The following is a 24,779-nucleotide window of genomic DNA, read 5'->3' on the forward strand; positions in this document are numbered from 1 at the left end:
ACTCCATCACACCACCACAAGCTTAAATACCCACTCACTCAAAATAGCCTACACTACCCCATTCATGCCCTATGTATATATATATTCCCCAAAATCTTAGTTCAACATTTGCTGCACTGAGTTGGAATCTCTCTCTCCCTTCACACCATGCCAATTAACCCCTTTCTTCTTCCCATGGAACCTCTAATTTTTACTTTTTGTTTTACAATTGAAGGATATAATGTATTTGTAACAATGGAATTATTCTCTTATATTGATGTAATGATGGCTGAAAGTACAGTAAATCCCCCTGACCAAGACACACAAGGACTTTCAGAAGTGTATGCTTTCTTAAATTTATTTAATAATTGAACTGTTGGACTTTATGTGTAATTTCACCCTACCGCTGGAGAATTTGTTTTTCTTGTATTATCAAAATAGGACTACTAATGTACTAATTAACTATTGTGAAGTATTTTTATTGGGCTTTTGTTGCTATTTTGTCAAAGTGCAGCCTTTATTTCTTGCTTGGATATGCTTATCACCACACTGAAAGCCTTTGGGGCATCATCTCAAGAGCCCATCGTTGAGTTTCGACTTGGCTACTCCATATTTTATTCAGAGGCATCAATTTCCCCCTCAACACACCCCTTGAGAAAACTAGCACAAAATGGAGTTGGCACATGTAATTTGATCCATCTAGAGTAACTTAAATACAATGAGAAATCTTAGTTTTGGCTATTTAGAATTGTCAAATGCATAAACAAACTAAAAATATGAGATAAGCTTAAAAATTGAGTAGGGGACACTTAACGTGTGCTTGGTTTACGCATCCGCGTTTTGCGTTCGCATTTTTGGCCTTTTTTTAAAATTTTTTTTTTTTTAACCAGAAGTTGGTTTCATATGGGACACAAATCTGCCAGTGGATCCTGTGTACTGTGCATGAGACCCATTAACACTTTGAACATCCACACATTGGTTTGAAATGGCATTATCAGTGGGTCCCGTGCACTGTTCACGGGATCTACAAACCTCACTTTTCAGCAACTTTTTCATTAAAAATGAGTCCCACGATACTATTCACACATTTAAAAATTATTTAGTTAGTGTTTTCAGTTTTCAGCAAAATAAACTGTATCCAAACGGACCCTTAGTTAAAAAAAAAAAAAAAGAGTAAAAAATCAATGGTCAAACCTAGTCAGATGTTATTGCTGATAAAAGTGATGATGAGTGGCATATTTTGATAACATGGCATGCTGTTGTGGCAATGGTAGAGTACGAGATGATGTGGACAAAGGGTTGGCATGGCAACTTATGGGAGTGACATATGTTTGCCAACAATATAAGGACAATGTAGGCGTGTAAGAAGCTGATTTGGCATGTCGAGGTGTGTGGTAAAGGCTTTAATCTACCCTTGAGTGTAGACGTCTTCGGTTTCAAGTAAATAAAGATCAAATCTTTTGAGTGATATGGTTGATAACTTAAAACGTTGCTTGAAAGGCTCGGATCTAACAAGGATAGTGCTCAAATGAAAATATAAATAAGAAGTTAAGAACACCGCACCAAGCAGGTATGGTGGTCACTTTACAAGTATAAATACTTGTGCGGTGTGGAAGGTAAGGATCGGGGTTAAAGTTTTCAAAAAGAATTTTCATATACATATACACTTAAATTAGGTTAGTAGAAATTTTTTCTTGTATTAAAATATATATATATATATATATATATATATATATATATATAAAAAGAGGAGGGAGTAATACTCTAGACTACTTAATAAATTTCCTTTAAAACAAGAGTGATACTAGCTGCTTCTTTTCATTGCTTTTTAACTTCTTATGCTAAACGGTGTCGTTGCACCCCTGTCTTAGACTCAATTGCCACGCTTCAGTTGTTGCCAATTGTTACTTTTTTTCATCACTCTTTCATCCCTCTCCGAGTCAGAGAGCTAGGACCTCGTACTCCCATTCCCCAAACTCATATTTCTATCTCTCAATTTCTACGTCCATTTTAATCCCTACTCTCAAAATGGTCAGACTCTCCTCTCTCAAATCCTCCACCAACAACTTCCTCAGAAAACACAGAAAGTGGCCACACTCACCTTACAAAACCAAATGGCACCAAATCTTCAATCAAAACCAAGCCATGCGAACACTAAAACAAACCGCAGCAACAACAATAAAAAATGAACCCCCACAACAAGAACAAATCTCAAACAAACAACCCCACCTCCTCTCAACTCTCATACACACCTTCAACACCTACAACTGTGACCCAACCCCAACTGCCTTTAACTACCTCATCAAAACCTTTGCCGAAACCTCTCAACTCCACCACATTCCACACGTGCTCCACCACCTCAAACGTGTCCCAAAATTCCAAACGCCCGAATATGTTTTCATTAACCTCATCAAAATTTACGGCAATGCCAATAAACTTGAAGAGGCTGTTTCTTTGTTTTATGAAATACCCAAGTTTAGTTGTGTACCTACAGTGTACTCACTCAATACTTTGCTCTCAGTGCTTTGTAAAAAAAGTGATGGGCTTAAATGGGTTCCTCAGGTTTTGTTAAATAGTCATCGGAAAATGAATATAAGGATTGAAGGGTCAACTTTTAAGATATTGACTAAAGCTCTATGTAGAACTAGGAGGGTTGGATATGCTATTGAGGTTTTGGACTGTATGATAAATGATGGGTATGATTTTGATTCAAAGATTTGTTCTTTGATATTGAGAACTTTGTTTGAACAAGAGGGTTTGAGTGGTTTTGAGGTAATGGGGTTTGTCGAAAGAATGAAAAAGTTGGGTTTTTGTCCTGGGATAATGGATTATTCTAATGTAATAAAGCTTTTGGTGAAGGAAAGGAAGGGTTTTGATGCTATGGAGGTTTTGAATCAGATGAGAATAAATGGGATTAAGCCTGACATTGTTTGTTACACTATGGTTTTGAAGGGGTTTATTGTGGAAGGGGATTTTGGTAAAGCAGATGAGTTGTTTGATGAATTGCTTGTGTTGGGTTTGGTTCCTGATGTTTATACTTACAATGTGCATATATATGGTTTGTGTAAGCAGAATAGTGTGGAAGCTGGGATTAAGATGATTGGTTCAATGGAGGAATTGGGGTGCAAGCCCAATGTGATTACTTATAATACAATATTGGATGCATTATGTAAGGCTGGGGAGTTGAGTAGGATGAGGGAGCTTGTGAGGGAGATGGGAGACAAGGGTGTTGAGTTCAATATTCGGACCTATAGGATTATGCTGAAAGGTTTAATTAGTGAAGGTGAAATTATGGAAGCTTGTGTTTTGTCTGAGAAAATTTTGGACAAATTTTTCTGTCCTCAATGTGAGACATTTGATGAGGTAATATTTGGATTGTGCCAAAAAGGATTGGTTTGTAAAGCAATGGAATTAATGCAGAAAATAATTGGCAAGAATATTGCTCCTGGGGCTATGGCCTGGGAAGCCCTGCTCCTTAGCTCTGGATCTAAACTTTGTTTTTCAGAGACTATTTTGGCTGGTTTGGTGAATGGTGAACCCACTGTAAACTCACCCAGTTAAGTTGCTGGAATGGCAACCTTGAATTGGTGAATGGTGAACCTACTATAAACTAACCAATTTAGGTTGCAGGAACAGTAACCTTAATTTGGTGAATGGCAAACCCAATATGAAGTGGCCACTTTATGTGTTTTTTCTCGTTTCCTTCACTTTTTTGGTGGTTCAATTCTATTGTTTTTGGTTGTAAAGGTACCATAATAGCATTAGTAAAAATTCAGTATGAAGGAGTCTGGGGTAAGTCACACCCCATGCATCAGCCTCAAGGTGGCTTCTAACAAAATTAGGAGAACAGAAAATGCAAAAGAGTGAACTAGAAGGCAGCCTTATTTTGCAAGATGATATGCGCAATAATTTCTCTCCTTGTGTGAGTGGCACAAATGATGGGAATCCAGCTTACTAAGGTACCTGCAAGCAGAAAAAAATTGGTTCATACTAACTCTAGATCAGGCTGCTGTTCCCCTCTACTGAGGGCTGTGTCTTGCATTAGATCATAGGTGATTTGAGAACAATTTTCTTGTTAAGTAGATAATAGAATAACTTTCCTCCTTTTCATATTTATGTATAGCATGTCTTCGCATTCATCTGTTCTTATCATCCATGTCCTCATTGAATTAATGGAACTATTTGGTTCTTATAAACTATATGATACACAATGATTGTCTCTCTAGACTTAATTATTTTCTTTTATTTCTATCATGAAAAGGTATTTGATAAAGACTTTACCTCTATAGATGTCTGATTGCTTTCTGTTTTGGGTATTTACTTTTTGAAGTCTAATATTTTACTTGTGAAAAGTATAGCTTGAGATTCCTCTAACTCTAAGCACTGATGTGATGGTCGATGTGTTTCAAGTGCATTTGTCTTCACATGGAGGAATCCAAATACCCTCAAATTTTCTCTGATTGTCTAATCATATGTTGGAGTCGGTTTGTTGCAAAAACAAACTTGCTGCAGATTTTTTATATGACTAGGTAAGCTGCATTGTAATCCAGGCTGCATAATAGGTGGAGTCTAAACCCATATGCATGCTAATCCAGACCAATGCCTATTATTCTTGAAGGTGATTGAATCACAAGGCTGTTTTGTGTATCGATTTTATTTTGGTGACAATGTGATTTCTTTAGGCATATAAGAGCTTTACTGAACATAAATTGGATTTTCATCAGTAATATGGAGGATCAGAATCAGATGATTCAGTTCATTTAATCAGAGGCTAGTTTATTATAAATGATCCTTTGAGACACCTGCTAATTTTTAATTGGTTCTGCCGAAATGCATATCTCTCCCTAATGCCTACCTCCAATTTATAGGACTTATATCAGTGCGTTCTTGTTGAGCAAGATAGAGGGTAACATCAAATATGAATATATCATGTCTAATCTAGCACCAGGTGCCATATAAAAATCACATATCAAATTAAAATAGAGGATCACTTTTTTAACACCTAAATTTGTTGATAAGAACTAAACAAGGCAAGTTAAAGTGAAATTAATGAAAGCTAGCTTATTATTTCGGAGTCTTCGTTATATTGATTATATTTCCTGCATGCTATATATTTGAAGTAATTTCATACCATCAAGTGCAGTGATATAATAAATTATAGCTTTCCTTTTATCACTTCATAATAAACTTTGTTAACGTGTAAAATTTTCTGAATATTAAAAAAAAACCTTTATGGCTCTTAATATAATAGTCAACATTCTTATCTTATTGTTCATATATTATGAATATATAAATTCCTTTTGTCCTTATCACAGCCAAGTAAAATTGTCTTTGTGGGTTCTAGTTAACTCAATCGATAAAGTTTCTGATGGTTGAATAAGAGATCTGATATTCAATTCCCGCCTACACAAAAAATTGATTGGTGTTTTGATCTGATGATAAAGAGTACAACTATCAGAAGTAGACGCCATAAGTGTCTCTGATGGTTAAATAAGAGATTTAGGTTCAATCTTCACCTATTCAAAAAATAAGATTATTTGTTTGTAATGGGAAGTTTCCTTGTACACCACTTTCATCTATTAGGAAGAATTGGGAAGAGTTTTTGTTTGTATTTTAGTTTATACTTGAGATGGGAAGTTGTGAGCCGTGGGATTAGAGGTTTTTTATTTTTTAGAAATAAATGAGGAATTTGTATCCATCTAAGACTCTTGGTAGGGGTGGCAATTCGTGTTCACGTGTCAGTTTCGTGTCGTGTAAACTCGTGAGTATTCGAATATATGAGTTAACACTAACTCAACATGTTTATTAAACGGATCAAGACTTCTGAACCCTAACACGATTCATTTATTAAACGGGTTAATCGTGTCGACATGTTCATCAGATTTTATCAAAATGAAAAAAAAAATTATGAAAAACAAACAAATAAATATTTTTAATGTTAAATTTAGAACTAATGAGTAATTGCATCACAAATAATCATTCAAAATTAAAGCATATCTCAATATCACAAATAATTAATTATAATATGTCAAAAAAATACACCACAACAACTAATAAATTTATATACTTAGGGTTTAAAGGGAATATTGGTAAAATATTATTTAATTAAACGGGTCAAACAAATTTCATAGGTTGAACACTAACTCAACTCATTTATTAGTCATGTCAACTTGAATATAACATGAACTCATTAAATCTCAACCCATAACTTACTAATTTCATATTGTGTCGTGTCGGGTTTACGAGTCGTGTTTAATTTTGTCACCCCTAACTCTAAGGAAAAGTTATAGGAAATTTATCTAATAGTTTTTTGTTTTTGAATTTGATTGATATACAATTTTAGTCTTGTTATTATTTTTAAGGAATGAAAACTATTTAATTAGATTATGAGAATTTTTGATAATTTAGATAATGGTAAGAGATAATAATTTTTTTTTGTTAAAATTTAAAAATAATTGTCGGTCCACACTACCCAATTCTTCTTCTTCTTATTCTTCTTTTTATTATTATTATTATTATTATTATTTTTTAACTTCTCTTATTGTTATCCACACATTTCACTTCAACTAACTTTTTATCTTCTCGATTCTCAAAAAAAACTTTTTATCTTCTCTTACCAGCCTTCTCTTGGGGTGAGGACCGAGGACATGCAAGAGAGTTCTCTTTATCTCTCTTGTTTCTCTAGAGATGCCACCGGCACTTCCGGCGAGGTATTAGGCGGCAATAACGACGTTTCAGGCAGCAAGGCACGAGGCGGCGACATCTAGATGATTCCGTCGAAGCGTGAGGCGTGGTTGCCGTGGTGACTCCGGAAAGGAGTTTGGTCACCAGCAACGGTAATATGTGTTCAGCTATTGAGTTTTTTTCATTTTGTGCGTTTTCGTCTTTAGAATAGAGTGGCTAAAGTTGGGTTTTTACTTTTTAGGAAAAGGGTGTACCTTACCAACGGTAATATTTATGTTTGAACTAGAGTGAGTAGAAACCCACCGACTCTCTGATCTCATCCCAAAAATTGAAACCCGTTTCACTCACTCAAATTGGACAGCATGAAGCGGCAGATGATAGAAACAGAGGAGAGGGAGAGGAGAGAGAGGCAGAGGATTGAAAGAGCAGAGAGAGCAAAAATGAGAGATCAGGCATGGCTGATAGATGTGACAAGTACGAGTCGCCGCCGCCTATCATCTGTTCGACAAAATGCCCACACTAACACTGGTGATGGCGAAGACATAATTAGCAGTCTACCAGACTCCCTCCTCTGCCACATCCTCTCCTTTCTCCCAATCCGAGACTCTGTCGCGACAAGCATTTTGTCGAGCAGGTGGAGGCCTCTCTGGACCCTCGTCCCTATTCTTCACTTGGACCAGAAACAACTTATAGAGCCATACCCTGATGAAAGGAATAAAAAATTTAAGTTTGTGGATATAGTGCTAAGAATCTGGACTCTTCGAAACGCCATTTCCAATCCCACCCCCCCACTACACAAACTGTTCATTCATTGGTATCACTATTGTCTTCCCTTCTATGTTGACACATTGGTCCGTGCGGCCAATCTGCGTGATTTGCAAGAGCTTGATCTCCATTTATGTAATTATCATCCTCATCAACCTTTGGAGTTGCCCCGTAGTCTCTACTTTTCTACAACATTGGTGGTTCTGAAATTGGGGGCTGATATTCGTCTCAATCCTCCTTCTGCTTGTGTGTTCCCTTGTCTCAGGATTCTACTACTAAAATGTGTTACATTTGCAAACCGCGACTCTCTCTCCACCATCCTCAATGCCTGCCCGGTCCTTCTAGATTTGTCCCTCCATGTGGTTGATAAATATTTGAATAATTTAGACGAGTTCAATGTCATTGTACTTGTAGCTACACTGAAAAGATTACATTTACATTGGAATGTTCATCCTTCGTCGAAGTACATATTCCAGATAAACACCCCAGCTCTCGAGTACATTCATTTCAGAGGTTATTTGAACAGGGATGATGTGTTGGAAAAACTCCCAGATGTGGTTGAATGTGTCATTCAAATTGAGGATTGTGAGAAGAGTGATGATTATGCAAAGAGAGTATGGGACTTCATGGGAAAACTCTATAATGTTATATCCATGGAATTGAGCATAATTACCGCACTGATCCTCTTCCAAGGTTCTAATCATGAAGATATTCCCACATTTCATAATTTGTCCTGCTTGAAGTTTTGTGGTGACATTTGGTTTGACTGGAATGCGTGGCATGTGGTACACCTCTTGCTTTGTCAGGCTCCAAAGCTACAAACACTTAACTTTGAACATTCAATCTTGCTTGGCCTTAATTTTTATAAACCTAACCCTTGCTTGGAAGAGCCACTTAATATTCCTGAATGTATGTCATCACACCTTACAACGTGTCATTATAAAGGATTAAGAGGGACTACGAAAGACATGGAACTTATTAGAAAAATCCTGGAGGCAGCAAGAGTATTAAAGACAATGAAAATCACCTTACTCAGTTATCTAGGCTCAAGGAGAAAGCTTTGTATTCGCAATGAATTGAGGAAGTTTCAAAGGAGCTCTCAGAATTGCCAAATTGCATTTGACGATGGACATTTCACATGATCTGGCATTTTGGTTCGTTCCTCTTGGATATTGCATGTCACGTGATTTGCTTTAATATCTTTTGGTATGGCTATATGCATATGTAATTAGGTCCATGTTTGTGTACTTCATTTGCTGTTTTTCCTATGTTGAGGTTATTCCTATGCTGCAGGGCAAAATGCTTGAAGATATAATTTGTATTTGCTCTCTCTTTCAATTATTCTAGTTTTTAGTAAGCATGTTTTTTATTTGGGATTTTTCCCCTTGATATAGAAACCAACCAAAAAAAAAAAATCATTTTCTGGATTAAAAGCCTACATGGTAAACTGCATAGAAAACAATGGCAAGACAACAACATTAGGAAAAGGCCTGCTTCTTTTGGATAGCACTTTGGCAGAGGATAAAAAGATACAATGCACACCTTTTCTTCTTTGATGAACACAATGCATACCTTTTTAGCCTTTTGATAACAACATATTATCAATTATTTCAACCTAGTCTGCAAGTTACATGTCTATAAGTCTCAAATATATTTAGTCATTCTGGAAGTAAATTCTCAAGGAAAAGGAGAGGCGATCAGGAAGGAGAAAAATAAAAATCATGGCTTCTTTGTGGCTGAATGTAAATGAAACTTCAGAAGTTTCTTGCACTAGTGCAACCCATACTTAAGCTTGTTATTGGGTTTTTACTAAATTTAAAGGACTATTGTGTTTACATGTTTGATGAGACAACATATAAGCTTCTTGGGACAGTATCAACCTTATTAGTTAAAATGTGTCATTTAGGTAATTCTATATTGATTGCATGCTAGCTATGGAACCATTCAATGTTAGAGATATTCTGGACATAAGCCATACACTGAATGGTTAATGAATATAAAGGTTGAAGGGTCAACTTTTAAGATAATGACTAAAGCTCCATGTATAATTAGGAGGGTTGGATATGCAATTGAGATTTTGAGCTGTATGATAAATGATGGGTTTTTTTTTTTATTCAAAGATTTGTTCTTTGATATTGAGAACTTTGCATGAACAAGAGGGTTTGTGTTTTTTTGAAAACTTTTGTGGAAAGAATGAAAAAGTTTGGTTTTTTTTTTTTTTTTTTTTTTGGGGATAATGGATTATTCTAATGTAATTAAGGTTTTTGGTAAAAGAAAGGAAGGATTTTGATGCTCTGGTGGTTTTGAATCAGATGAAAGTATATGGGATTAAGCCCGACATTGTTTGTTATCCTATGCTTTGGAAGGGGATTTTGGGAAAGCAGATGGGGTGTTTGATGAATTGCTTGTGTTCAGTTTGGTTCCTGATGTTTGTACTTATAACGTGTGTGTTTATGGCTTGTGTAAGCAAAATAGCGTGGAAGCTGGTATTAAGATGATTGGTTCAATCGAGGAGTTGGGGTGCAAAGTGCAAACCCAATATGAAAACTGCTTGTGTTGGGTTTGACATTGTCTGTTATACAATGTGGTTATTTATAATGTAATATTGGATGCATTTTCCAAGGCTGGGAAGTTTACTAGGATCTAGGATGAGGGAGCTTGTTAGGGACAGGGAAATAAGGGTGTTGAGTTCAACTTTCAGATGTTTTGAATTCTGCTGAAAGGTTTAATTGGTGAAGGTGAAATTATGGAAGCTTGTGTTTTGTCTGAGAAAACGTTGGACAATTTGAACTGTCCTCGATGTGAGATATTTTATGAGGTAATATTTGGGTTGTGCCAAAAAGGATTGGTTTGTAATGCAATGGAATTGATGCAGAAAAATAATTGGCAAGAATGTTGCTCCTAGGACTATGGCCTGGAATCCTTGCTCCTTAGCTTTGGATCTGTACTGAACTTTACAGAGACTATTTTGGCTGGTTTAACTCACCCCGTTAATTGCTGGAACAGTAGCCTTGCATTGGTGAATGCTGAATCAAATATGAACTAACCCATTTATGTATTTTTTTTCTCTTTTCTTTTACATTTTTGTTTATTCAATTCTTTGTTTTTGATGTAAAGGAACCATAATAGCACTAATTAAACATCGGTGCAAACAAGTCTGGGTTAAGTCACACACTCACACAGGATGGCCATGGGTAGGGTATGGATCGGGTATACCCATACCCTACCCGAAAAGTTTACCTATGGATGCCCGAATATCAATATCCATTAGTATCCATACCCAAATCTTACCCAGATATATTATCCATAGATATCCATACACTACCCGAAACCCATTTAATTATTATTATTTTTTAAATCCAAAACATTTTAACTTAAAAACTAACCAATAGTTTTATCACCCCTCCACGTGTATTTTTTCCCACTCTTTGTTCTGTTACTGTATATATATATTATCTCCTCAACCAAACAAAAACTTAGCTCCACCTCAGTTGTTAAAACAAAATCCAAAAGTAAAATCAGAACACAAAATTTTCTGAGCAAGCAAACAAAGACTAAGAGAGAGAGAGACCATGGAGAAGGTCGTAAACTCGATCAGAGATTTGGAGGAAGGTAAGGGCGAAAATGACAGCGTCGGGAGTGATACCATTGCAGCATGGAGACATAGTGGAGATGAGAGAGAGATCAGCTGGTCTGACCAAGGTGGAGCAGCGTGATTTCGTTCTTCTTGATGATCCGCCTCCGACGCTGTTGCTGGAGTTGGCGAATCTTTCCGATAACGGGAAGAATCCTCTTCATCGAAAAATGGCGATTTCATTCCTTTGCAATCACATCTGACAGAATCACCATCTTCACAGCCTTCAACGAAGAAGACGACGACTTCTTTTCCATGAACTTCTTCACCATTGTGGCTAAGTTGGGATTTGAAGGCTTGGATTTGGTGTGGGGAAGACAGATCGGACGGCTTGGAGGACTTTTTTTTTTTTTTTTTGGAGAAAGGGAGGACTTTACCAACGAGTGCTTTTGTCTTTAAAGGACGTAGTGGGTTCAGTTAAAAAAAAAAGGACGTAGTGGGTTTTTTTTTTTTTGGATAGGTCGGGTTTGGATAATATCCATATCCTACTCAAATAATTCAGGTAATATCCATATCCTACCTGGTTAAGCTCTACCCATAAAGAATTGGTATCACCCAGAACATTTGGATCGGGTAGGGTTGGATATCCATTACCCAATGGATATGGCCATCCCTACTCACACCCCATGCTGGCCGTGCATCAGCCTCAAGGTGGCTTCTAACAAAATTAGGGGGATCAGAATATACAACAAAAGAGTGAGCTTGATGGCAGCCTTATTTTGTAAGATCTGCACAATAATTTCTTTCCCTATGTGAGTGGCACAAATGATTGGAGTCCAGAGCTGATTAACGTAACTGTAAACAGTCAAAAATGTGGTTCAAACTAATCAGGCTGTCGTTCACCTCTACTGGGGGATGTATATTGTATTAGATCATATGTAATTTGTGAACAATTTTCATGTTAAATATATAATAAAATCACTTTCCTCCATTTCATATTTATGTATAGCATGTCTTGGCTTTCTTCTGTTCTTATCATCCATGTCCTCTTTTTCTCCTTTTTGATAGATATCCATGTCCTCTTTGAACTAAGATAAATGGAACTTTTCAGTTCTTAGAATCTACATGATGTGTTGATTGTGAAAAGACTTTACCTCTATAGATGTCTAGCTTGAGATTCTTTTAAGCATTGGTGTTGCTTTTGTCGTAGTAGTACACATTACACACATTTTTTTTTTGGAAGAGTCAGGACAATCAAGTTGAGTGGTGCCTAGTAGTGATATCATGACGCTATCATTTGATAAATACAGGTAGTAGAACCCATTGAATTTGCTTTTGAGATCCACTTGACTAAATTTTATACTTAAGTTATTTTTTGTTAAAAAAAAAAAGGGTTGTTCACATATTATTTAGATAAAGTTCATTTTTATTGGAGGAACATATCACGCAATTAAATACATATGATACAATAACACCATCTAATGGTAATTTACACGTGCCTCAAAACTAGTAATGTCAACTAATTATGCAAAGAGCATTTGAACTATGAAATAAGCGAAACATGATATGTAAAAAAAAAATTTACAAAGTGAATAGTAAGAATAAAAGAAGCACAAACAAGTCAAACCAAAATTACATAGATATCATAATTGTGTAGATTGTAAACCATAGATGCTTCCAGTAGCAATGCATGCTAGCAACTACAATTCTACAAGGTCCTGCATTTCTATAAGAAATTCATGGATAGTTCCAGTTTGAAAAGATTTTAACCCCCTTTACATCAAGTAAAATTTTTTCCAGCATCTAAATGTTCCATTTAGATACACAATGGAACTAGGCTATTTTATACAGTTGCTACCCTACATTTGTCTATCCTCACTGTAGGGATATTAGGTCCAATAGAATGTATTGGGTCGGTGGCCCAATCCGATGACATCTCATAAGCCCGAGGATGGAAAAACATGGGATAGAGGTCAGCACTAATAAATAAAGGAAGGAATTTAGGCGTTATGTTTTAGGGAAGTGGTTCGAGGATGAATGCCTCCTCAGCTAAGTAAAGCCAAGGTCGGAAGGTATGGTCTGACATCAAAGGCAACGTTTCGGACAATTCCACTGATAAGGATAAGTATCAAGAAGGAACAAGATATAGGGAAGCTATGAAATATCTGAAGGGAAAGCTTCTACCACCGCATTAAAGGCTCTATAGCTAACTTTCTGGCCGCATTAATGAGGAAGTGATATCTGAATAGTAACTTTCAGCCTTATAGCTACTACCCAAAGATTTCAGGAATGTGCTAATGGAACAAGGATCAACACCCACAATCTAATATGCACGTAGAAGGTGGAGATGAAAGGGGAAAACAGTATAAAATGGAAGGAAGATCCAGAGAGAAGGGGATTGAGAAATTAAGAACAAAATACCGTAGCAATCAAGAACTGAACTTGTAACCAAACTTGAGAATCAATATATAAGAACTAATCTCCTTGGACTGTACCTATGACAATTTTCTTTAGATTAAACTAGTCTACTTACATTTTTTTGTCACCTAGATCTACTTTACTTGTTGTCTAACTCACTAAAGTCCGGTTTTCCAACCCACTCTCTACAAATTTATTGTATTGGACTTTTTGGGCCTGAGTTCATTTATCCTTTGGATTAGGGACCCAAAATTGTGTCCTTACACTCACCATATTATTCTCACACCAAAATTATTTTAGTTTTAAATGAACCTTAAGTGAAAGGCATCACTTGAAGATCTTTCAATATATACTAAGGCATGTTGTAATTAATGGCCTGTTTGGAAGTTTAAAAAAGGAGGGGGAGTAGAGTAGAGGGATGGAGAGTAATTCAATTACCTTGTTTGGAATTTTTTTAAGGAATGAGGGGGAGGAGTTTGGAGGGGTTTGGAGGGATTTCAACCACCTCTAACCCCTCATTTTTAATTCCCCCAAATTGGAAAGATTTGGAGGGAGAGTAGAGTAGATAAATTTTCCAATTTACCCTTTCTAAATTAATAATAGACCAATGTTGCAAGTCCATTTTCAAATAGGGGTAAATTTGTCTATTTTAATTATTTTCTCTCCTCTCCATCCTAATTTTTAAAACATCCAAATAAAGGGAATGACTAATTACTCACTTCCCTCATACTAATTTTAAAAACATCCAAACAAGATGGAGGGGAATTATTTCTCTTTACTCTCCTTTCCACTACTCTCCTCCCCCTCTAAACCATAAATGTTAACATGTTTGCTAAAGAGATGCCATGACTTTCTTCTCCCTCTATTTTAAAATTCAGAAATAGATGAAACTAGTATTCTAATAAAAGATTAACACCTGGCTATGGATTAAGGCATGTTACCAAAATCTTCACTTGAGAAAGGAGTATAAAAATAGCTCTATTGGAAGGATAATGTCAAATCTTACCATAGGAAAACCTTGGGCTGCTTCAAGAACACCTTCTTCAACAGCAATTTACAAAAATGGTGATTTTGGAATCAGATTATACTCTCTCTAAGAGAAAGGGAGAGAGAGAGAGAGAGAGAGAGATAAGATTTGATACAAGCTACTCGATAGATTGTTCAAATTGTTCGGGGCAATTCATCAAAGGCCATAGTGATGACAATTAAGCACAATGTACTTTTTTTTTTTTTTTTAATGAACAAATAATAATTAAAACAAAGTTTAAAAACCCTATTCAAATGTTAACTACCTTAACGGCTTAACCGAATCCACTAAGAAAAGGGAATCACCAATCAACGAATGACACCACTTAAACAAAACGCTGTGGCCTTTTGTGATAGCTGTCTCTGGTAAAATGCGCTGCGTTTGGTAGCTCTGTTACAGATTAGCAATGAGATCTGCCTTTGTTGCTTGAGCCTTTAGAGCTACTTCTGTGAAATACGATATCTCTCTGTGAGTAGAAACCCACCCACTTGACTCAGTGTCACTCAAATTGGACAGCATGAAGCGGCAGAGGATAGAAACAGAGGAGAGGGAGAGGAGAGAGAGGCAGAGAATTGAAAGAGCAGAGAGAGCACAAAGGAGAAATGTGAGAAGTGAGACTTGCCTATCAGCTGTTCGACAAAATGCCCAAACTAATACTAATGACTACAAAGACATAATTAGCAATCTACCGGACTCCCTACTCTGCCACATCCTCTCCTTTCTCCCAATCCGTGACTCTGTCTCGACAAGCATTTTGTCGAGCAGGTGGAGGCCACTCTGGACTCTTGTCCCTGTTCTTTACTTGGACCAGAGAGAACTTGGAGAAGAATTGTTTGATGAAAGCAATGGGAAATTTAAGTTTGTGGATATAGTGTCTAGAATCATGACTGTTCGAAAGAATCGAAACACCATTTCCAACCCCATCCCCCCACTACACAAATTGTGCATTCATTGGTATTACAGGTGTCTTCCCTTCTATGTCGACAAATGGGTCCATGCCACCAATATGTGTGATTTGCGAGAGCTTGATCTCCACCTACGTACTTCTTCGCGTCAACCTATGGAGTTGCCCCGTAGTCTCTACTTTTCTTCTACATTAGTGGTTCTGAAATTGGAGTTTGCAATTCATCTCAATTCTCCTTCTGCTTTTGTTCTCCCTTGTCTCAGGGTTCTACAACTAAAATGTGTTACATTTGCAAACTGCGACTCTCTCTCCACCATCCTCAATGCCTGCCCGGTTCTTCTAGATTTGACCCTCCATGTAGATGATAAATACTTGAGAAATTTGAACGATTTCAATGTCATTGTACTTGTAGGTACGCTAAAAAGATTACATTTAAGTTGGAATGTTCTGCCTTTGTCGAAGTACAGATTCCAGATAAACACCCCAGCTCTCGAGTACTTTCATTTCGACGGTTATTTGAGCGGGGATGATGTGTTGGAAAACCTCCCAAACGTGGTTGAATCTGTCATTCAAATTGAGGATTGTGATTCAGTTAATGATTATGCAAAGAGAGTATGGGATTTCATGGGAAAAATCTGCAATGTTATATCCATGGAATTGACCACAATTACTGGACAGATCCTCTGCCATGGTTTTAATCATGAAAATAGTCCCACATTTCATAATTTGTCCTCCTTGAAGTTTTGTGGTGACCTTTGGTATGAGTGGTATGCGTGGCATGTAGTATGGCTCTTGCTTTGTTGGGCTCCAGGGCTACAAACACTTGTCATTGAACATTCATCCTGGCTTGGCTATCTTAATAAACGTAACCCTTTCTTGGAGGAGCCACTCGATGTTCCTGAATGTATGTTATCGCACCTTACAACTTGTGTTTATAAAGGATTTGGGGGGTATGAGAACGAGATGGAACTTGTTAGACAAATCCTGAAGGCAGCAAAAGTACTAAAGATAATGAAAATCACTGTTTCAAGTTATCCAATCTTAGAGAATAAGCCTCATTTTCGCAAGGAATTGAGCAAGTTTTACAGGGGCTCTCAGAAATGTCAATTTGTATTTGACGAAGGACATTTCATATGAAATGGCATGTTGGTTCGTCCCTCTTGGATATTGCATGTCACGTGATTTGCTATAATATCTTGTGGTATGGGTATATGCCTATATGCATATGTAATTAGGTCCATGTTTGCTTAATTCATTTGCTGTTTTTGCCATGTCAAGTTTATTCCTATGGTACCAGGAAGAATGCTTGAAGATTTAATTTGCAGTTGGTATCTCCTTCAATTATGCTAGTTTTTAGTAAGCATGTTTTTAATTGGGAATTTTCCCCTTAATACAGCAACAAAAAAAAGAAAAGGAAAAAAAGAAAGGGATTTCTAGATTGACGGCCTACATGGTAAATTGCACAGAAAACAACTGCAAGACAATATAAGGAAAAAAGCTGCTGCTTTTGGACAGCGCATTGGCAGAGGATAAAAAGACACAATGCACACCTTCTCTTCTTTGATGAATGCAATGGATACCTTTTCAGCCTTTTAATAACTATGTTATCAATGTTTTTCAACCTAGTCTGCAAGTTACATGACTAAATTCTCAAGGAAAAGAGGAGGGGATTAGGAAGGAGAAAAAGAAAATTCATGGCGTCTTTGTGGCTGAATGTTAATGAAACTTCAGAAGTTTCTTGAACTAGTGCAACCCATACTTAGAGCTTGTTATTGGGTCTTTACTAAATTCAAATGACTATTGTGTTTACATGTTTGATGAGAAGATAAGATATATAAGCTTCTTGTTTCAGTCTCAACCTTAATAGTTTAAAAAGTGTCATTTAGGAAATTCTACATAGATTGCAAGCTATGAAACCATTCAATGTTAAAGGTATTTTGGACATAAGCCACACAGTGAATGGAGAATGAATTTAAGGATTGAAGGGTAGGATATGTTATTGAGATTTTGAATTGTATGATTATGATTTTGATGGGTATGATTTTGATTTAAAGATTTGTTCTTTGATATTGAAAACGTTGTGTGAACAGGAGTGTTTGTGTGGTTTTGAGGTAATGGGGTTTGTGAAAAGAATGAAAATTTTTGGTTTTTGTCCTGGGATAATGGATTATTCTAATGTGATAAGGATTTTGGTGAAAGAAGGGTAAGAGGTTTTGAATCAGATGAAAGTAGATGGGATTAAGCCTGACATTGTTTGTTATACCATGGCTTTGAAAGGGGTTATTGTGGAAGGTGATTTTGGGAAAGCAGATGAGGTGTTTGATGAATCGCTTGGTTTGGGTTTGGTTCTTGATGTTTATACTTATAATGTGTATATTTATGGTTTGTATGAGCAGAATAGTGCGGAAGCTAGGATTAAGATGATTGGTTCAATGGAGGAGTGACACATAATTTCTCTCCCTGTGTGAGTGACGCAAATAATTGGAGTCCAGAGCTGAATAAGGTAACTGCATGCAGACAAAAATGTGGTTCAAACTAATCAGGCTGTCGTTCACCTTTACTGAGGGATGTGTCTTGTATTAGATCATATGTGATTTGAGAACAATTTTCATTTTAAATATATAATAAAATCACTTTCATCCATTTCAGATTTATGTATAGCCTGTCTTCGCTTTTGTCTGTTCTTATCATCCATGTCCTCTTTGAATTAAGATAAATGGAACTTTTCGGTTCTTATAAACTATATGGAATGTGCTGATTTTGAAAAGACTTTGCCTCTTTAGATGTCTAGCTTGAGATTCTTTTAAGCACCGGTGGAACGGTTGATGTGTTTCTCAATCCACATACCTCAAATTTACTTGTAATTGCTTTTGTTGTAATACACCTTACACACATTTTGCTTTCTTTTTCTTTTTTTTTGGGAAGACTCAGGACAATCAAATTGAGTTGGGTGCCTGTAGTGATATCATGACACTATCATTTGATAAATACAGGGTAGTATAACCCATTGAATTTGCTTTTGTGATCCACTTGACTAATTTTTATACTTCTTCTATTTTTTGTTTTGAAAAAGAGTTGTTCACTTGTTATTTAGATAAAATTAACTTTTATTGGAGGAATATATCACGCAATTAAATACATGTCATAGAATGCCACAATCTAATAATTTACACGTGCCTCAAAACTAGTAATGTAAAATAATTATGCAAAGAGCATTTGAATTATGAAATAAGCAAAATAGGATATTTAAAAAAAAAAAAAAGAAAAAAAAAGCGAAATACGATGTGTAAAAAAAATTACAAAGAGGATGCTAAGAATAAAAGAAGCACAAATAAGCCAAACTAAATTTACATGAATATCATAATCGTGTGGACGGTAGACCATAAATGCTTCCATTAGCAATGCATGCTAGCAACTACAATTTTACATGGTCCTGCATTGCTATAAGAAATTCATGGATAGTTTCAATTTCAACAGTTTTTTTTTTCCCCTTTACATCAATTAAAATTTTACCAACATCTAAATGTTCCATGTAGATACACAATGGAACTAAGCTATCTTAGTTTCTCAAAAAAAGAAAAAAGAAAAAGAAGCTATCTTATATGATTGTTTCCCTACATTTGTCCTTCCTTGTCATAATATTCTCCCACCAAAACTATTTAAGTTTTACGTGAACGTTAACTGAATGGCATTACCAATTTTAATAATAAATAAAGATTTTTTAGTATACACTAATGCATGTTGCAATTAAATGTTAACAGCTTGACATGTTTGCAAAAGAGATGTCATGACTTTCTTTTTCCTCTATTTAAAATTTCAGAAACGAATGAAACTAGTATTTTAATATAAAATTAATTCCTGGCTATGGATTTAGGCACATTACCAAAATCTTCCCTTGTGAAAGGAGCATTGTAGGGACACGATTATTCACGACCCAAGAATGACGTTGGGCTCGTATGTAAAGGGCCCGAATAACATAATTTGTAGAGTGTGGGCTTGAAAGGTTAGACCTTGATCATTGGACAGCGTTCTAGTCGTGGTTTTTATGGAAACTCATATGAGGATGGACTTGGCATGATTGACAAAACCTTTCCTCAATGCAACCTCTGGGGTTTTCGTCCTCGGACAGGGTCCGAGGAGCTTAGTGTTCTTCTCATTCTTCCTTTTTTAGGACTTCACACCCTGAGGGATCCCCTTTCCCCTTGGTTCTTCTTCCCTTTTATACTAGTAGTTACTTCACTTTCAATGTCCACGTGTAAGTTTTACCTTCTGGGATGGAGACTTGTCCTATCAGCCCATACCTAAAGTGGTTGGGAGTAGACGTAAAAGTTGAATAGCATGGTGAAGAGTATGGGCCTGTCAGACGTAGAGTTCTTTATTACAGTATTAACAGCTTTTTCACTTATCTTGTCCCTGCATTAAACTCGTCCTTCTTTTTTAGATGTCTTGTGGGATGCTGAGCGTGAGATCGTCCTCGGCCACACCCTTGACCTTTTTGGGGCTTTCATTATGCGTCCTCGGCAATAAGTCTTCTCGGCCTGGGTCTTGAGCCCTAATATAAAGTGGGCCGAGACCACAAATTCCTCAGCCCCACAAGCATAAAAATAGCTTTATTTGTAGGATAATGTGAAATCTTACTACAGGGAACCTTGGGTTGTTTCACGAACACCTTCTTCATCTGCAATTTACAAAAATTGTGATTTTAGAAACCTAATTGAAGAGCCTTGGAATCAGATTATACTCTCTCAGAGTTGTTTAACCTCATTGTTCAGGGAAATTCATCAAATCACATAGTGATAATATTAAGCACACTGTAAATATTTTATTTATTTATTTAATGAACATATAATAATTAAAACAAAGTTTAAAACCTATTCAAATGTTAACTACCTTAACGACTCCACTAAGAAAAGGAATCACCAATCAAAACGCTGTCGTATTATGTTTCTCCAATTAATGAAACGCTGTGGTCTGGGTTGAAGAAGATTTTGTGCTTTGCTTTGTTTTTGGCCCCCTTGGCCATATGATATGATATTGATATCTCTCTGCGAGTAGAAAGTAGAAACCCACCTACTTTCTGATACCATCCCAAAATTGAAACCCTTTGTCACTCACTCAAGCATGAAGCGGCAGAGGATAGAAACAGAGGCGAGGGAGAGGAGAGAGATGCAGAGAATTGAAAGAGCGGAGAGAGCAGAAAGGAGAAACGTGAGCAGTGAGACTTGCCTATCACCTGTTCGACAAAATGCCCAAACCAACGCTGATGACAGCAAGGACATAATTAGCAGTCTACCGGACTCTCTCCTCACCCACATCCTCTCCTTTCTCCCAGTCGGAGACTCTGTCTCGACAAGCATTTTGTCGAGCAGGTGGAGGCCTCTCTGGGCTCTTGTCCCTGTTCTTAACTTGAGCCAGGTAGCACTTGTAAAAAGATACTTTGATGAAAAGAATGATAATTTTAAGTTTGCGGATGTGGTGTCTAGAATCTGGACTCTTCGAAATGCCATTTCCAACCCAATCCCCCCACTACACAAATTGTGCATTCATTGGTATAACAATTGTCTTCCCTTCTATGTCGACACATGGCTCCGTGCCACCAATATCCGTGATTTGCGAGAGCTTGATCTCCACCTACTTACTTCTCCTCATCAACCCATGGAGTTGCCCCGTACTCTCTACTTTTCTGCCTCATTAGTGGTTCTGAAATTGAGTTTTGCAATTCATCTCAATCCACCTTCTGCTTTTGTTCTCCCTTGTCTCAGGATTCTACTACTAAATTGTGTTACATTTGCCAATTTCGATTCTCTCTCCACCATCCTCAATGCCTGCCCAGTTCTTCTAGATCTGACCCTCCATGTAGATGAGGAATACTTGAAAAATTTGAACGAGTTCAATGTCATTGTACTTGTAGCTACGCTGAAAAGATTACATTTACGTTGGAATGTTCAGCCTTCGTCAAAGTACATATTCAAGATAAACACCCCAGCTCTTGAGTACTTTCACTTCAGCGGTTATTTGAACGGGGATGATGTGTTAGAAAACCTCCCAAACGTGGTTGAATCTGTCATTCAAATTGAGGATTGTGATTCGATTAATGATTATGCAAAGAGAGTATGGGACTTCATGGGAAAACTCTGTAATGTTATATCCATGGAATTGAGCACAATAACCGCACAGATCCTCTGCCATGGTTCTAAATATGAAGATAGGCTCGCATTTCATAATTTGTCCTCCTTGAAGTTTTGTGGTAGCATTTGGTTTGAGTGGTATGCATGGCATGCAGTACGGCTCTTGCTTTGTCAGGCTCCAAAGCTACAGACACTTATCATTGAGCATTCATTTCTGCTTGGCTCTAATCTTAATAAACCTAACCCTTTCTTGGAGGAGCCACTCGATGTTCCTGAATGTATGTCATCACACCTTACTACTTGTCTTTATAGAGGATTTGGGGGGTATGAGATCGAGATGGAACTTGTTAGACAAATCCTGAAGGAAGCAAGAGTACTACAGACAATGAAAATCACTGTTTGCAGTATTCCAAAGTTAAAGAATAGGCCTCGGTTTCACAAGGAATTGAGCAAGTTTCGCAGGAGCTCTCAGAATTGTCAAATTGCATTTGACGAAGGATATTTTGCATGATGTGGCATGTTGGTTCGTTCCTCTTTGATATTGCATGTCACATGCTTTGCTGTAATATCTTGTGGTATGGCTATATACCTATTTGCATATGAAATTAGGTCCATGTTTGCGTAATTTATTTGCTGTTTTTGCCATGTTGAGTTTATTCCTATGGTACCTGGAAGAATGCTTGAAGATTTAATTTGCATTTGGCATCTACTTCAATTATGCTAGTTTTTAGTAAGCTTGTTTTTAATTTGGGAATTTTCCCCTTGATATTGCAAAAAAAGAGAAGGACTTTCTAGATTGAAAGCCTACATGGTAAATTGCACAGAAAACAACAGCAAGACAATATAAGGAAAAAGGCTGCTGCTTTTGGACAGCACTTCAGAAGTTTCTTGAACTAGTGCAACCCATACTTAAGCTTGTTATTGGGTTTTTACTAAATTCAAATGACTATTGTGCTTACATGTTTGATGAGAAGATAATATATATAAGCTTCTTGTTACAGTCTTAAACTTCTAAGTTAAAAAAGTGTCATTTAGGAATTCTACATAGATTGCAAGCTAGTGCTGAAACCATTCAATGTTAAAGATATTTTGGACATAAGCCACACAGTGAATGGAAAATGAATGTAAGGATTGAAGGGTAGGATATGTTATTGAGATTTTGAATTGTATGATAAATGATGGGTATGATTTTGATTCCAAGATTTGTTCTTTGATATTGAGAACTTTGTATGAACAGGAGTGTTTGTGTGGTTTTGAGGTAATGGGGTTTGTGAAAAGAATGAAAGTCTTTGGTTTTTGTCCTGGGATAATGGAGTATTCTAATGTGATAAGGGTAGGAGGTTTTGAATCAGATGAAAGTAGATGGGATTAAGCCTGACATTGTTTGTTATACTGTGGCTTTGAAAGGGGTTATTGTGGAAGGGGATTTTGGGAAAGCAGATGAGGTGTTTGATGAATTGCTTGTGTTGGGTTTGGCTCCTAATGTTTATACTTATAATGTGTACGTTTATGGTTTGTATGAGCAGAATAGTGTGGAAGCTGGGATTATGATGATTGTTTCAATGGAGGAGTTGGGGTGCAAGCCCGATATGATTACTTGTAATACTATATTGGATGCCTTGTGTAAGGCTGGGGAGTTGAGTAGGATGAGGGAGCTTGTGAGGAACATGATAGACAAGGGTGTTGAATTCAACTTTTGGACATAGAATTATGCTGAAAGGTTTTTTGGTGAAGGTGAAATTATGGAAGTTGTGTTTTGTCTGAGGAAATGTTGGAGAAGTATTTTTTGTCCTCGATGTGAGACATTTGATGAGGTAATATTTGGGTTGTGTCAAAAAGGATTGGTTTGTAAAGCAATGGAATTGATGCAGAAAATAATTGAAAAGAATTTTGCTCCCAGGGCTATGGCCTGGGAAGCCTCGCTTCTTAGCTCTGGATCTAACCTTAGCTTTTCAGTGACTATTTTGGCTGGTTATAAACTCACCCAGTTATATTACTGGAACAGTAGCCTTGAATTGGTGAACGGTGAGCCTACTTCAAACTCATCAATTTAGGTTGCTGGAACAGTAACCTTAATTTGGTGAATAATGAATCCAATATGAACTCGCCCATTTATGTGTTATTTCTCTTTTCTTTTACTTTTTTGGTGGTTCAATTCTTTTGTTTTTGGTTTATGGTAAAGCATAATAGCACCAATTAAACATCAGTACAAACAAGTCTGGGGTAAGTCACACCCCATGCATCAGCCTCAAGGCGTGGCTTCTAACAAAATCAAGGGGAACGAAAAATACAACAAGAGTGCAAGCTAGATGGCAGCCTTACTTTGCAAGATCTGAACCACAATTTCTCTTCCTGTGTGAGTGGCACAAATGATTGGAGATGATGTGTTGGAAAAACTCCCAAATGTGTTTGAATGTGTCATTCAAATTGAGGATTGTGAGAAGAGTGATGATTATGCAAAGAGAGTATGGGACTTCATGGGAAAACTCTATAATGTTATATCCATGGAATTGAGCATAATTACTGCACTGATCCTCTTCCATGGTTCTAATCATGAAGATAGTCCCACATTTCATAATTTGTCCTCCTTGAAGTTTTGTGGTGACATTTGGTTTGACTGTTATGCGTGGCATGTGGTACACCTCTTGCTTTGTCGGGCTCCAAAGCTACAAATACTTACCTTTGAACATTCAATCTTGCTTGGCTTTAATCTTTATAAACCCAACCCTTGCTTGGCTTTAATCTTTATGTCATCACACCTTACAATGTGTCGTTATAAAGGATTAAGAGGGACTACGAAAGACATGGAACTTATTAGAAAAATCCTGGAGGCAGCAAGAGTATTAAAGACAATGAAAATCACCTTACGCAGTTATCTAGGCTCAAAGAGAAAGCTTTGTGTTCACAAGGAATTGGGGAAGTCTCAAAGGAGCTCTCTGAATTGTCAAATTGCATTTGACGATGGACATTTCACATGATCTGGCATTTTGGTTCGTTCCTCTTGGATATTGCATGTCACATGATTTGGTTTAATATCTTTTGGTATGGCCATATGCATATGTAATTAGGTCCATGTTTGTGTACTTCATTTGCTGTTTTTCCTATGCTGCAGGGCAAAATGCTTGAAGATATAATTTGTAATTGCTCTCTCCTTCAATTATTCTAGTTTTTAGTAAGCATGTTTTTTATTTGGGATTTTTCCCCTTGATATAGAAACCAACCCCCCCCCCCCCCCCCCCCCCCCCAACAAAAAAAAGAAAAAAAAAATCAATTTCTGGATTAAGAGCCATGGTGAACTGC

At 36.8% G+C, this 24,779-nt stretch overlaps 4 protein-coding genes across 4 annotated transcripts; all 4 read left to right on the forward strand.

The window, feature by feature from the left end:
* Window positions 1-1,907: 1,907 nt before the first annotated feature.
* Window positions 1,908-4,175, forward strand: LOC115953567 (pentatricopeptide repeat-containing protein At2g38420, mitochondrial). Its single transcript, XM_031071298.1, has one exon. The coding sequence runs from the start codon at window positions 2,008-2,010 to the stop codon at window positions 3,538-3,540; it is 1,533 nt and encodes a 510-aa protein (XP_030927158.1). The 5' UTR covers window positions 1,908-2,007; the 3' UTR covers window positions 3,541-4,175.
* A 2,796-nt stretch (window positions 4,176-6,971) lies between these two features.
* Window positions 6,972-16,583, forward strand: LOC115952846 (F-box/LRR-repeat protein At4g14103-like). The gene is made up of 2 exons (XM_031070176.1): window positions 6,972-7,039; window positions 14,979-16,583. The coding sequence occupies exons 1-2, from the start codon at window positions 7,026-7,028 to the stop codon at window positions 16,486-16,488; spliced, it is 1,524 nt and encodes a 507-aa protein (XP_030926036.1). The 5' UTR covers window positions 6,972-7,025; the 3' UTR covers window positions 16,489-16,583.
* On the forward strand, window positions 7,014-24,538 carry LOC115952845 (putative FBD-associated F-box protein At3g50710). Its single transcript, XM_031070175.1, has 2 exons — window positions 7,014-8,373; window positions 24,261-24,538. Exons 1-2 carry the CDS (start codon window positions 7,026-7,028, stop codon window positions 24,455-24,457), a joined length of 1,545 nt encoding a protein of 514 aa, XP_030926035.1. The 5' UTR covers window positions 7,014-7,025; the 3' UTR covers window positions 24,458-24,538.
* LOC115952847 (putative FBD-associated F-box protein At3g50710) lies at window positions 20,305-22,213 on the forward strand. Its single transcript, XM_031070177.1, has one exon. The coding sequence runs from the start codon at window positions 20,473-20,475 to the stop codon at window positions 21,988-21,990; it is 1,518 nt and encodes a 505-aa protein (XP_030926037.1). The 5' UTR covers window positions 20,305-20,472; the 3' UTR covers window positions 21,991-22,213.
* Window positions 24,539-24,779: the final 241 nt, after the last annotated feature.

Source organism: Quercus lobata, chromosome 7, assembly GCF_001633185.2.
Source record: "Quercus lobata isolate SW786 chromosome 7, ValleyOak3.0 Primary Assembly, whole genome shotgun sequence".
Taxonomy (NCBI): Eukaryota; Viridiplantae; Streptophyta; class Magnoliopsida; order Fagales; family Fagaceae; genus Quercus; species Quercus lobata.